This window comes from Aquila chrysaetos, chromosome 1 (genome assembly GCF_900496995.4).
Source record: "Aquila chrysaetos chrysaetos chromosome 1, bAquChr1.4, whole genome shotgun sequence".
Lineage (NCBI taxonomy): Eukaryota > Metazoa > Chordata > Aves > Accipitriformes > Accipitridae > Aquila > Aquila chrysaetos.
This window is the reverse complement of record NC_044004.1, coordinates 27,361,749-27,377,110: the sequence shown is the minus strand read 5'-3', so window position 1 is coordinate 27,377,110 and position 15,362 is coordinate 27,361,749. Positions and strand designations below refer to the sequence as shown.

The 15,362-nt window shown below is 39.8% G+C and overlaps 2 protein-coding genes across 8 annotated transcripts in view; one reads left to right on the top strand and one right to left on the bottom strand.

Moving 5' to 3' along the window:
* The window catches only part of ATP8A1 (ATPase phospholipid transporting 8A1), a 128,450-nt gene extending 120,160 nt beyond the window's left edge, over positions 1-8,290 (top strand). For all 7 annotated transcript variants that reach the window (XM_030011099.2, XM_030011071.2, XM_030011089.2 and 4 more), the window contains 2 exons: positions 3,278-3,369; positions 3,718-8,290. In XM_030011099.2, coding sequence (XP_029866959.1) covers positions 3,278-3,369; positions 3,718-3,815 — 190 coding nt within the window. In that variant the 3' untranslated portion in view covers positions 3,816-8,290. The remainder of the gene's footprint in view (positions 1-3,277; positions 3,370-3,717) is intronic.
* Positions 8,291-11,800: 3,510 nt separating this feature from the next.
* SHISA3 (shisa family member 3) lies at positions 11,801-14,912 on the bottom strand. Its single transcript, XM_030028320.1, has 2 exons — positions 14,615-14,912; positions 11,801-13,645 (listed from the first exon to the last, which is right to left on the bottom strand). Exons 1-2 carry the CDS (start codon positions 14,907-14,909, stop codon positions 13,194-13,196), a joined length of 747 nt encoding a protein of 248 aa, XP_029884180.1. The 5' UTR covers positions 14,910-14,912; the 3' UTR covers positions 11,801-13,193.
* Between the last annotated feature and the right edge of the window lie 450 nt (positions 14,913-15,362).

Sequence of the window (15,362 nt, the reverse complement as noted above, 5' to 3'; positions counted from 1 at the left end):
ACTTTATTCTTTCTTCTCTAGGCAACACATTGAAATTGGTTTTATCATATATATTTGTCAGTTAAGGAAGAACATGTCTTGAGCAAGAAAGTGTGAATTTTGCATGGTCACTTTTCCAGCAGAAAGTAAACTTCCATGTTGGAGCAGTATTGACTTGAGGGTGCCTTGATACATAATAGATAAATAACAGAGCAGCTTCAGTGGATTAACAAATCTGTGCCACAAAAAGTATGATTTCTATCATTAGAGCCTTTGTAATTGAAATGCCACAAAGCCATTTCTACTTAAAATTGAAATGACTAAGGTAAAATGATACTTTTTGTATATAAACCATTGTTCAAAAACAGTTTTTCTGATACCTTGTATATAATGCTTAGGCAGAAACAACAGTATTAATACTTAGTACAAAAATATATTTACTTGGTTGAATACTACATAGACTAACAGTAACATGAATAACAGCGCAAACTTGTGGAAATGTCTTTAGAGATGTATACTGCAAATGGTGCTTCATATAATCATTGTTTTTCATTCAGTCCACTTGGAAATTATTTTTAGACCAGCTAAATGGTTGGTCAGGAATACATAAAGTAGTAAATTTTTTTTTCTAAAAATGAGATTAATTGCCTGTGAATCTATACATTTTATGTTCAAAAACAGTTAATATTCTGCTTGTCCATATAAGTATGCATAATGAGCATAGGGGTTTAGTTACTATGATTTATCATTGATTAATTATGAAACCATGTTTTCTTGGCTTTGCATGTAGGTTTTTAAATACGCTTTTGAATGGCAACAGGATGATTCATAATAAAGAGCCTGCAGTATTTCAAGTATAGAAATAGAGCAGAATTTAATACCTGAATAGCTGGAAGCACTTTTCTTTTCCCAAATGTATTTCCTACTTAATTTGTGTTTTCTGTACCAGCAATCAGATCTGTGCAGTGGAAACTTCATTATACATAAACTAAGAAATGTGCATACTTCATGTTCTTGTAAAACTTAAGGAAGTATTTTCAGTGCTTAGCATTTAAGCCATCTGAACATTTTATTCTGGAACACATGCAAAGAATAATGATGGTACCAAAAATGCTAGAATAGGCCTGCTATATTTTTAATAATAGTTATTTATTAGACAATAGTTTTTTATTAGAAAGTAACACCAAAAATTTCACAGAAATTTGCTGATTTCAACTCACATTAAGAAGTGCTTCTCAGATGTATTGCAAAGGAGATACAGTTGATAACTGTATCTTAAGTATTCGCTTGGTCTTCCACCTCTTTTGACTTCCCATCTTACATGAAGATATTTATTTATTCACTTTGTGTTTCCTTGTGGTTTAAATCTCAGTCCATAATTTTTATTAATCTTGTCACTTCAACAGTTCGTAGCTCTGAACTAAAAAACAAGGCTCCTACACAGCCTAGAGGAGCAATTAGGATAAAAAAAAAAGTCCCAAAGAGCTAGCTTATATAAACACAGAGACTACGGTATGTCTCAATACTCCAACCTCTCCATTCTTGGTTCAGTCAGCAGATGCCGACTGCTTTCCTGGAATTGGTATCTAATTCCTTTTTTTACAAGGAAGTCTCATTCCATCTTTTCATTCAAAATACAGCCACAGAAGCAGTTTCCCCTGCCTATCCCCTTACATTGTAGATTTTGCAGTTAGCATTCCTCTATGGGTGTGGGAATAGTAGGTTTATTTCCCTGTTTCAACTTAGAAGAGCCAAGCTTTCACATCCTGGTATATGCTTTAACTACCAGACTGGAGGGAAACAGAAAGGGGAGATAGACCACTAGTCTCTCCAATTTAACACAGTGGTTCAACTTCATGTATAAGTAGTACATACTCACTGAAGAAAGAATGAGCATTTCTAATTTAATGGTTTGAATGCTAATCTAGTAAAGGAAGCAATCTAGTTCCATTCCTTGCACCACTTAGTCTGGTCAGTTAGCCTGGGAAGGTAAGTCTGTTGAGCTAACTGACAATAATATTAAAAAGTAATTTGACTGATCAAAACTCAGTAATGTAGACATGTGAAATCTGTTTTACTTACTACATCCTTACACAAGAGACAAATTTGGTAATCTAGCAAAACTATAACAAAATCAAATCACTATATATTCAGAATAAAAAAAAAAAAAAAGTATCTTATGTTTAAGTGAACTGTTTTAGACCATTTCACATGGGGAGGGATTTTTCAGCATTGGAAATGTTTCGAATGATAGGTTGGTGTTTCTCTGAAACACAAGCTCTAATTCACAGTGAATATCAAATCTAGAGGAAGAAGTTGAAGGTTTTGTGTGAGTTTTTTTAACATAGTCCCTTGCACATCTTTGATATCTTATCAAAATTGTCAGATTTCAAAAGCTTTCTGAGCTATGGCTAGTTTGCCTGTTATTTATTTAGTAATGTACGGTCCTATTTGAGAGAACTTTGTAAGAAAGATGGACGGTAAGGAAACCTGATATCTTCACTACTCCATTCAGTTTGCAGCATTCAGCTGATGCTTGATTCTCGGTTTAAAAACTGTTTAATACTCCTTCTGTTTTCTAGTTGGGCTGAAATGGAGAATCACTTCAGTCACATTAAAACATAATAAACGCATAACTCAACAGACTCAGTACTGCTGAGAAGGAAGGAGATGGGCTGAAGTGACCAACCTCTAGTAGTAATAGTAGTCTGTTATTTGGGTATGATCTCCAGGAAAACACCTTCTAGAGTTTCATGGGGAATACACCTTGCTTGAACACTTTCCATGGAAGTAATACATTTCTGTACACACAGCTGATGGCCATGGATGTGACTTTCCCTCCATCTTCTTTTTCCCATCCCTTTGGGGTACTGTGTCAGTAGAGGCTAAGAGCACTGTCTTATGTAAGAAAAAGACGGTAATTCAGTGTGGCACTAATCAGGCCATGCTACGTCAAAAAAGCCAGTGCTTTCCCTTTACACCGCATGTTTCTGACGGAGCCACGCTCAAATGTTTATGATATTATTCATTTATTTGTATTGTCAGCGCACAACAGTGCTTCAAATGGATTTTTTTGCCTGTGCTGTGACGAGTAAAAACATTACCAGGGATCTGGACTTCATAATCTGCCCTCGCACACGCTTTTAATCATCTTCTTAACAATTAGTTCAGGCGCAATTGAAGAAGGAGAATGGACACTTTTCATTTAATAATTTATTCTCATTTAACAGACTCAAAGATAAAGGGATACTGTAATTAGTAAGTAAATATTTTTCACACGTGTCCACTTTCTTTCTAGCTTAACTGAAAGAGCCCAACTACTGAAGAATGTTTTTAAGAAGAACCACGTGAACTTGTATCGCTCTGACTCTCTGCAGCAAAACTTGCTTCGTAAGTGTTCACTGACAAATAAAAATTAATATCCATTAATAATATAGAAGTAAAATTCTACCATTCACCGCATTTGTTTGTAGTAAAGACGCAGTATCCTAAACCCAGCAGACCATGTTTTTTGCCTGTTGGTAGGTTTCTCTTCATTCCTAAGACACTGCACAGAGTTCTTTCTGCTATTTTATAATTGTAAAATTATGTAGGAAATGGCATGGGTTTTCTACCTACTGGTTGCTGAAAAGAGGTTTATTCCCATCTATTGACCTTTGTTAAGTTGTTTTTATTTAAGCTTTAACAAAAAAATCAGATCAAAACTTAATTGGTTTCTATTTTGTTCTGTATCTGCAGATGGCTACGCCTTCTCTCAAGATGAAAATGGAATAGTTTCCCAGTCTGAAGTAATAAGAGCTTATGATACCACAAAACAAAGGCCTGAGGAATGGTGAAGGAACACAGCTCGAGATTTAGGCCTTAGCAGTTACTTTTGTGAGACAGACTATTAGATCTTTGCTGTGAGCTGCGACCATGGCCCAGTTATCAGAGATTTAAAGATCTATGATGGTCTTGTTCCATAAAGTTTGGATTTGTGTATTCAGTAGACATAAGCACTGTGCAACTATACTGTAACACACCATCTCTAAATTTTTTAACAAGTATTTGCTTAGCCTTTGTAAAGAGATTGGAATTTACCTTGTATCTTGCCAGCTTGCTTATTTTACAATGAAGCTGAAACAGTACTGGTCATATACTCGGAAGGCAATGGTCAAATCGCTAAACATACTTTACATTAACAGACCATTAGCATCTGTGAAGGTTTTTAAGTGTTAATGTAATTAAATACAGTTGATAACAAGCCTTTGATTTCAACAAGTGCTGAAAAAAAATAATATCTTAATGGTGTTAATTCACCTTCTTTGAGAAAGCTTTTGAGTCAAGATGTTTATAGATGTTTGTGTCAAACTAACCTAAAAACGTTTGCCAAAGAAGTTCCATAAATGTTTTCTGTTGTTACAAGTAATTTAAAGGAAATTAACTCCAGTCCTGATCTCAGAACTGCATGCTTAAGTCTCCGCACTTGAGGAGAAAGATTTACAGTACAGTGAGTCTAATTTGAGTGGCCTTTACGGCATTTGCTTTCAAAACTGCAAGTCTTTGCACCTTTGGCCTTATACAAGCTTTTCCCTTGTTTTCATTTAGTATTGCGTATGTTGAAAATGGCTGCCACCTTGTAAAATTGAGTACACATATTATTTTGTTCGATTTTTAAGAATTGCTCTGCCTTACCTCCCTTTAGCAAACTTTAATTATTTTTGTGATGCTTAGTTGTATCTGCTTATACTGTAGGTTCAAAACAAAGTTTGTTTTAACTTATTTTTAAAAATTACTTAAATTTTCAACATTTTTATACTAAAATTATTTGAAATGCATACATTGAAATAGCAAAGCATGCCCTTCGCTAGTCTGTGGTGTGTACTGTTTTATTTGCACTAAAGCCACTTCCTATGAAGGTGTGAAATACGTTGCAGCAGCCTCTTTACAACTTACTGGTCATACAGAATACCTATATACTCTCACCTTTAATGAAAAATGGAGAGGAAGTGACTGCAGAAAAAGATACACACCTGGTTTAAGGAAAAAAAAAGGGGGAGGGGGGTGTTAAAAGAGAACATTGTGATAACTTTTTTAAGTAGTTATACTTGGTATTTCTCAGCTTACCACCTAACAACCACCAGGTTTCAAACTAAGAAAAGCTACTTTAACTTCAGAATTTAGTTAAATCTTGTAGCTTTTTGGTCCATGTTTAATCCTGAGTTTAAAAGCCACCATAATGACATTTAAAAAACATTTTTCTATAGTAGCAGTTGGGTTTATTTTTAATTAAATTTCTGTGCATTACATAGAAATTATCTTTTTTTTTTTTTTTCTTTGAACGGAGATCAACTAGATGGAAAAGCAGAACAATGACATCCCCAATGATCTGTTAAATTAAGAATTTCCTCTTTGCTCTCCAAATCATCCACTTTCAACTTAAAAGTAACAAGTCATCTAAACCCATCTTTTCTCTGCCCTCCTTCATTACCCATATATATACTAAAGGTGACTTTACCTCACCTTTCATCTAACTAAACATTTAACTTACAACTTTATTGCACTATCCAAGTTTCTTATGCTCTATTCTGAAAGAAACTTATAAATGCACATGGAAAGCCCAACAAAAGGCACTATATGAAAGTACATATTTAGGAAGGCGTATCACTGGGAAGACAGTCTGCATTTCATATGCATGTTATGCAGTGTCTTCCTCTCACTTTCCCGGAGTGATCTTTAAACAGAAGCAGAAGACACAGAAACAAAGGGAACGTATCCCACTAGAAACAGTACTGCCAGTCAGTCATGCAGACAAGAACTGCCTTCAGAAAAGCCATTTCAGGCATAGATAAATAGATGGATCAATATGGGAGGGCCAAATCACTTGACCTAAGGCAAGAAAAAATTTGGGGGCATGCCCCTTTCCTAAAATGGGGATCCCGATTTTCTGTCATCCAAGGGACAATGACCAACTTCAAAACATTTCTGAAATTAACCATGACACTGTTTCTCCTTTATAATCCTTCAGTGTAGTTAACTCATATAGAATGACTCAATCCATACATACGTACTCTTTATGGGTAATTTTTTATTATTATTGGGCTTTTTCTGTTCTAAATGGTTTAATTGCTGATTTTGCAGAGAAGGACATGAGGACTAGAATACATTGTAAAATATTTACAATGAGAAATTTACATAATGTCTTATTCTTCCTATGAAATAGAATTCTGTCTCACCATTTTAATAGTTTGTGGAAAATAACACACAGTACATCCCCAGTTTAACTGTCTTAAAAAGGAAGAAAGCAACTGAAACAGCTCTAAGATCCTAAATTTAGACTGTAATTTAAGGTTTTTAAGATAGTCTTACCACAGCCTTTCATCCTTATGTCTTTACAGAATTTGAAGTAGTATTTCACAAAGTGCATCTTCCAGTTTTATTACTTCTGATGGGTTTTTCTCCTGTCTCTGTATTTTTTCTGGTAATTAGTGGTTGAAAGATACCACTGCTTGGAAATAGTAAAAAAGACAATGTGGCGATTCTAACTATCTTTTTCGATTGCTCATACAATTCTATTTTAAAATATAAGATCATCTTAGCTGTGTGTCCCCATTTTTAAATCAGGTCAAGTATACAATATGCACTTTATTTTCATGTTGAGTACACAGTAATATAATCTATTACCATCCTGTTAGTACATCATATCTTTGTTAAAATAAGGGGATTGTGTTGATGTTTGTTTAAAGAAAAAACCGTTTAGGCAAAAATCCTTGTAACAATGCCTCTGTTCTTATTGTTTGAAAATTCAGATTTGTTTTAAATATAGAATTCACATGGACTTTTCCATCTGTTTCATGTGCACTGCATAACAGTTACAAGTTAGTATCAAAAATTTCCATCAAAAAGTTGAACCGGTGCCACTTAGAAATCGGGTATCTTATATAAATACTGTTACTTGATTATTTTTAAATATATACATATATATATATAAATGATTCAAAAGAGTAAGTAGCAGGAAACAAATTTTAACAAACCTATTGGCAGTTTGTATTTGGAATTTTTTCTTGCCATTTCCTAATTTTGCACTTATTTTTGCAAAGCAGTTTCAACAGATTTATACTTACTCATCATGCTATTTGTATAAAATGATAAATAAAATATTTTGAAACACTAAGAGATAGCTGAAGATTCCTGTATGTCCACATGCATCCCTAAAATTCACTGTGTTAGAAAGATGCACGTTAAGTGTCTTAAGACTTCTTTCATTTAGACCCGTCTTGAATGATGAGTAATTTGGAATATGTGTTAAATTTAAGGAGAGAAGTTTTCTCCCTTTTTTTCTTATGTATTGTGTAAAAGCACTTGTAGTTCTGATTAATTTGTCATTCTGTCTGCATGAGGCAATATTTCTAAGTGTTCTGAGGCAATGCATGGTGGTTGCTGTTCCCTGTTTTTTAATGCCTTTGTTAAAAGTCTGCTCATAATATATGGAGAAGCTAGCGCTATGTAAGCAAATGAGTTTGTCAGTTCAACTTTCTTGGCACTGGATGTTTTCATTGGTAACAAAACTCAACAAATGAGTTTCTCCTTCCCCCCCCCCCGCCCTCGCTCCCCCAGTTTCCTCGCTGTTAACTGATAGATCTTTATTAAACAAAGGAATATTTTAGCATTCCAAACCTGGTTCCTGCTTATGCAAACCGTTACTCACATAGGCTTCGACTGGACTGTTTGTGAGTATAAGGACTACTCATCTGAGCAATGGTGTGCAAAGTTGGGCACTTTGGAGGGTTGATACTTTAACTTAAATGAAAGCATTTCCATATAGAGAGTGATCTGTAATTGCAAAGCTGTGACCAGAACAAATTTTTTTTAAATCATATTTATGGTGTTTCTTTATTGTAGAATAGAAGCCATAAATGCATTAATATTGTTTTTCTACTTCAATGTAATTTTTCATTAAGATTTTCAGTGTTCGATATGTATGAACCGCTGCAGAAGGCGGTCAGTATGTAATAGCAAAATTTGCATTCAAGGTAAAGTGAGGTTTTACAGCTCCTAAGCCATTACTGCTGAAACTGTCGTGGAAATTATGAAGCTGCATGAATGAAGACTTTTTGACTTGGTGTTTATGGTAGTTTCTCAGGTTTAGTTTTAACTGGATGTTAAATGCACTGTGTTTTATAAATAGTTCTTCTCTTTTAGTAACACATTCAGTTCTATGCAGTGTTACATGTCATTTGGCATTTGGTGAATGTGCATGTTTTGAACTGCAAATTTTAAATGTTTTGTCTTTTAATTGTTAAAAAATGAATAAACTTTGCCATTAAATGAAGAAGCTTTGTTGAATTGATTGGTTGCAAATGCTAGGGATTACTTTCAAAAGAAAACATCTCATCACTCTTGGTTTTGAATTCTTTGAAATGGGACACATCAGAAATAGCATTTCAGAAATAACAGAATTCCTATGTTATTAATGTAAACTGAAAAAGTAGAAAATGTTTTAAATTTTTTTTAAATGCCTATTTTGAGATGTCTTTTTCAGTTCTCATGTGAAGCCCGGAAGAAGTTTAAAAAGAAAAAAAGGGAGCACCAGAGTACAATTTAGTGATTTGCAGCAGAGCCCTAACATACTCCAGTGGTGATAACCATATTTTGAAGAAGTATGCAGTACAAGAATGATAGAGTGTGAATAAGGAAACATCATCTCCTTTTTCAGATGCCAGTGATAAATACTGTATCCTTTGGCTATGATAGTAGCGGGTATTTCTTTCCCCAAACAGTGGCCACCCACTGAATAAAAATCAATGTATCCAAAGCTAAACTGAGTTTTGGTTGTAGATAGGTGACTGATTCTTTATATACACGCTAGACAATTAATTTATTTTATAGATTCTATATTCTTTAATAGATGCATCTTTCACGCTGTTATTTTCATGATACCTAGTCTTTAATGGTAGAGCTGCTTAAGGAGATTCCACCTCATGGTATGTCACCGCCTCTATTACTCTGGCAGTCATGAGGTCATTGAAATTATTCAGGTTGTAATCCAGTTTAGAATGATCCAGGCTCCCTTCCAAATCCTTTCCCTCCTTTCTTATGGCAAACATTATTTTTAAGCTAAATCATTTCACTAACCTGATTTACACCACAGCCCCCTGAATTTGCAGAAGTCATAGGTGGAGAGAATAAAAATAACAGAAGGGCATTTCTTCTTCTGCCTTTGGTAATGAAGACAGCGTAGCATGGAATTACCGGCTTTATGTAATCGTGAATGAAAAAGTGTTTACATGAGTATCGTGGAGCAGCAGCCTCCTCAAAAGCAGCAGCTCTGTTCAGAGTATCAAGTCCACAGAGCACATCACAATACGCAGAGAAACAGCGCCGAAAATTGACTCCATATCCTTAATGTTACCGTCAAGCTGTAACTGAACAGTAGTGACAAACTTAATGTTGAAATTGTCACCTTTTTTTTTTAATTCCAGTGGGATTAGTGTTACAAATAATCCATGAGTTTACATAGCCATATACCATACCACTTACCTAGTTTCAAATAAAATCCTTCAGACATTCTTGCAAGTACGTGTAATGTTTTTCTTAGCACTGAAGAGTTTTGATGCATTTTGGAGATATGCACTTAAGAAACCCAAAATGTAGAAATACAAAACAAATGGCTGATCTAATTCATGTCACTATTATTCTTTGCCCACAGAAGGTTTGGGTTTCAGACACACCATTACCAGTTAATGGCAATCAAAGCATTCTGTGCATAATGTGCGTGAATGACAGTCATCAATTTACTGTGATTTTTGTTTCATTTTGATGTATTTTAGATTTGTGTCACTCTAGTGAAATGAGTATGAAGTAGCTCCAGCATTACAAAAGAAATAGTTCAACCTACTGTGTTAAAAAATAAGCATGGCAGTAAAGCATGCACTTACTGTGTAAACATTACTTCTGATAGCAAGCAATTGCTTTTAGTTCAAGCATACATCTAGCCCTTCAGACCGTTTCATTAGTCATTAAAACTGTGTATCAGAATGCCATTTGTGTTCTGTCTGCAAGTTTTAGAAAAAATTATTATTTCACAGGAGCATCTAGTACCAATAGGTCCTTATCATTGGGAAGGAAAATCAGCATTCTCGCCTGCACCCCGAATCCATCTGGGTTGGAAACTACTGGCACAGGCAACAAGCATTTCAGTCTGGGGGCTTGTATTCTGTCCACCTCCCTTCCTCTCCCTTCAGCTACATAGGTCACTGCCACTGTAGCTACATGAACAATAATTTATAGATTCTTCTTAAATTACAGATTCTTCTTCGTCTACTTGCAGATGGTACATAGTCCCCACCTCACCTGCTTTACAGGTACCCACGCAGAGCTATTTTCACTACACCTGATCTTTCCCAGCCTTAGAGCCCCATCTGCACTCTGGCTACCGATCTGTGAAGAGCTTAGCACTCCATAAGCGTACAGACTTACCTGACTCAAATGAAATTATTCCTGCGTGTCAAGTTCTTAAAGCATTTTATGAGGTCAAACCCATTATGCAGCATCAGGGAGAAAAGGGAAGTAGCTCAGAGGGCTCTTCCCTGCTAGGTTGAGTTTCACACTACATGGCAAACTGCAGAGCCTTTACTTAGGCTGAATAATCACTAAAATCTGTAAGCCTGTATGCAAGTGTAGCAAAAATCCATCCCTGTGTTAAAACATTAGTAAATCTGACTGTAGAGCCCAGTGAGACGATTATGGTGAAGCAGCCTGGCCTGTTCAGCGTACACTGACCGCCAAATGTCAACAGGCAATAACCGAGTCCAACTCATGACCTGTATACAGCCTGTCTTTGAGGAAAACACTGAATTTCAGCTACCCACCACCCATGCCAGTGGCGCTGATGACTAATCGCTCTTTAAAGGTACAAAAATTTGCACCTTCTTAGCTAAAATTGATCAAGTTTCTGCTTCAAGAAGGATCTGTGTTGCCTTGGTTTACTATATAAAGAAAGATTTCTACTAATTGAAGACTTATAATTTGTAGAAAATAAGAGTTTAATTGTTTTACTATCTGCTTCTGCTGTATATAGGAATGATCAGCAGATCTCACAGGATGCTTCCAAACAACAAAGCCACTATCTGTTGCAATATTAAATGAGTTTTCCAAAAAGTTACTTGGAACAGTCCCATATTTCTTACCCGTTCCAAATGCGCAGTGGAAAGAGTCCTATGAAACGTCAACAAAGGTGGGCAAAAATTTACCTGCCCCTATCCTTGAAGATTGTTTCTAAAAAAATTGCAAGCCAAAACACTTACTTTTCAATTAATTCTCAAGTACTCAAAATCTACTTTTTAGATTTTTATGAAGCATATACATGACTGTGTATCATGATTTTAGTTTGTAATTAACAATTACAGCATTCAAGCTAAAGCCTATTACTTAAAACATCATTCTATACAACTTGTCTTTCTGCTTAGAAACCACATTTCCACCAGTAATATCTGTTCGATTGTAATTACGCAATAAAAAACATATTAAGAGGGTTATTTCAAAATATTTGTTTCATAAAAGCTAAGATACTGATTGCTAGATACTTGCTAAGAAAAAAAATTTATTCAACTCTTGAGAAAGAACCAATGAAGCTTTTCTAAAATACAGAGAAGTATACTGTAATTCAGAATAGAAGTGCTGTGATTTTAATCTGCACAGATATGCTAGTACTTGTAAAATACGTCAGCTATAACGTACTTCAACAGATCATATACAGAGGGAGTGCGGGGCTGATAAAATAAGAAAAGTTCAGCCTGTGATATTGTAGATTCTGAGACACAGAATGACTTTGTTCACAAAGTAAGCATACAGAGAAGCCCTTTAATGACTGCATTTTTTCATGTGTATTTTCCATTTGCTTGCTGCATGTGTTTGGTTTAGATGCATTTTTTTTCTTCCATTTGGTTTGTTGGTTTACTTGGGTGAAGGAATGTAGAAGGGCAAACAAAATTTATTCCTAGGGCAGGATGTTTTAAATTAAAATACCCAACTAACCAGTGTAGTTTTAACCACATTTTTACCACAGTTACATATAAAAGACATTAATTAATCTATTACTTTGCTATATATATTCAGAATTTTATATTATATTAAATCTGCACAACAGGTGCAGTTAAAGATGAAAATCGTTTACAAAAGCAAAATTAACTATTTTTAACAGGAAAAAATACAGTACAGTTACACCATCCAAATGAAAACTTGCTCATCAAACACTGTCTGTCCAGAGACATACAGATGACACAACATTTCAATCACACAGTTTATTGATAATTCTTTTTTTCGTGTGACTACTAAATAATTAGTGTTGTCAATGCTGTAAATACATTTTAAATTACAAGCTTGTCTTTACATTTTATACATGGCTAATTTTACAAATACGCCTTTATGATCAATCAGTTTGTCCAACTTACGTTGCTGAGCAAAAAGCCAACAATAAATACTTCCTTCTGAAAAATGCTTTAATGTAACACCATTTTCAGAATTTTATGCGGAGAAGTTATTAGTGATATTGCTGAATACATTCTGCTTTTCTCATAGATAATTATTTGGCTGCTTGGGATTGGCTCATTTTCAACTAGCCTCATTAGTACTAGTTTTATCTATCGTTAAAGTTTACTAATACAAATATGCAGTCTAAGTTCAGGTATATTATGTGTATTTTAAAAAACCTACGCATTTTGATTATCTGTAGTAAAGTTGTTCCTCTTATTTTCATTGCTCATGGAAGCGGGAAGCAGTCAGCTGTTTTCAGGATCCTCTTTGTAAGTATTACTCCTGTCTTACTTCTCAGGCTTATTGCTGGTTTACAGAACTAGTCTGAATATTACCAGTGGAACGCAGCCACCGTTTGTTAACCGAGTTAATAGCATTTAGGGTTAAAATGTCATTTACAACACCGTGCAACGAGTACCTTTATCCCAAAATGGTTTTTCTACTTGTGTCTGAACACGTCCTGCGCAAATTAGACTGAACGATCAGAGCACTCAAGTTTTCAGAGCAACTGTTTGGAATACTTTACAATTCTTTTGGAAGTGTGATCCAAGTTTGGGCAATGAGATCCCAAATGAGACCTTGCACTTTTCAAGGGCAACTCACCCACAGGAACGGTTCTGACTTCCGCGGCCGCACAGCAAGTCAGCGTGACACCCAGCAGCAGCAGCAGCAGTCCCGGCGTTAGCTTTTCACAACTCCTTTCAGCTCTGACTAAAATCGGAACAGCTCTTCCCAGCCAGGGCAGGCTCTGCCTGGAGAGGGTACCCAAAGTACGGCGGTGACACCAGAAACCCCGATGGCTGGGTCAGGTGGACTGCGTGGGCTGCCTGGAAGCAGCCAGACGTGTAGGGCGGAGGGGGCGATGCCACAAGGCACCCCGGCTCTGCCCGGGGAAAGGAGAACCTGCGAACAGAGCCGCCAGTCGAACTGGAACTTGTCGCGGTACTGGACTGCCTCGACGGTGTCCTGAAGCTTGTCGAGGCCAGGATCATGGGAAGAGTCTCGGTCTGATAGCTCCGCAGAGAAAAGCGTATCGGCTGCGACGGCTGTTTAGGTCTTAAACATGTGCAACAATAAACCGCCACCAGAGAGCCCACGATAATGAAGGCAATAAATATTGATCCAACAATGAGGAATGGAACGTAGATTGGTTCTGGGAGAAGAAAGAATAAGAAAAGCCACGCGCATTAGCCTACTGAAGTAACAGGTCTGCTGCGCAGAAATAAACTCCCTAGAGTTTATGGAGCCCCACATCGTTTCAGTCCCACTAATGCACGGAGCTGCTCAGAAGACAGAGCTTTCAACCATTATCACTACAAGAAAATTAAAGTTCAAACCCTCTGCGTACCGGTCACAATTTCTTTCTGTCGACAGTTTTAATAGCTCCCAATGGTAAAAGCTGTCTACGCTGTGTCCCGTTTGCTGGTTCTAGTTAGGCTTCGCTCAAGAATCGCACTCCTCTCCCCCTCCCTCATCCCCCAAAACGGTCGGAGCCGTCCAATGCAACAGCTTGAACCTGCAGGCAAAGCTCAAATGCTGCAGACGCTGTTAGGTCGCTTACGCCCGTAAGGTGGAAGGTAAGCGCAGAACGTGTGGCTTGGGCAACTAGTCTCCGTGTGCGCGGCTGGGCTGCTTTCGTTTGGAAGCCTGACGGCCCCTTGCTCGGTGGGGTTGTACCTGCGGAGCGCCGGAGCCCAGCCTCACCTCCGGGACGAACAACGTTTAACTTAAAAACAGACGGCGTGAAGTCTGCCGGCGCGAACCGAAGATGCCAACGCGCCTTCCCGTTCGGACGGACCCTGCCGCTTGGGGCCCCTTCTCACCGTGAAGTTACGCCACGAAGCGCGTCCGTCCCCGGGCGCCCGCTCTGCCTCCCGCCGCGGGGCCGCCCCCGCAGCCGCGACCCGCCGCCCGCGGCCCCGCACGCCCGGCGCCTCCTCCCTATGCGCACCTGCAGCCGCGCCGGCCGGCCCACCGCCGGGCCGGGCCGGGCCGGGCCGGGCCAGGGAGCCCGCAGCCGCCGCCGGGGGCGGCCGCCGGGCTCCTGCCGGGGGAGGGGGGGGGACACGCTCCGCGGGGGCCGGCTCCCGCCCGCCCCGGGACCCGCGGGCCGGGCACTCACGGGCGGTGACTCCCGGGTCCGGGGGCTCCCGGTCGTTGGTGCAGCCGCCCTGCTCCAGGCGGGCCTCGGCGGCGGCGCAGCAGTAGCGCAGCGCGCAGGAGCCGCAGCAGATGGTGGCGGCCGCCGTGTCGAAGCCCTCGGGGCACTGGAAGCCCTCGTGGTAGCCGCCCTGCCCGTCCACCCAGCCGTGGCAGTACTCGCCGCCGCCGGGCTGGCCCCCGCCGCCGCCGCCCAGCAGCCCCAGCAGGAGGCAGCGCAGCAGCAGCAGCGGCGGCGCCCGCCGCCGCCCCGCCATCGCCCCGCCGCCGCCGCCGCCGCCCCGCTGCCCCCCTCCCCCCCCCCCGGGGCAGTCAGCGGCCCCGTGCTGCGGGGCCTCCTGCGCCGCGTCCGGGGGGGTGGGGGGCAGCTCTCCCCCCGGCCCCCCGCAGCCGCGCCCCCGCTCACCTGCCGCCCCCCGGCCCCTGCCCGCGCTCCTTTGCCGCCCAGGCTTCACCCCCCCCCCCGCCCCGTCCCGCACGTCGCTGCCCACACACACACACCACCCCCCCCAAGCCCCCGTTAGTCGCCCGGGGCCGGGCGGGGGCGATCCTGGAGGGAGCGGGGGCTGCGGCCAGCGCAGCAGTTGCTCCCCGGCGGCTTCTTCCCGACGGGGGCTCGGCCTCTGCGCCGAAAGGCGGCATCGGCCGCCGTGCCGGCCCGGCCAGAGCCCCGGGGCAGAAGGGGCTGTTGCGCTGGAGGTTCGGGAGAG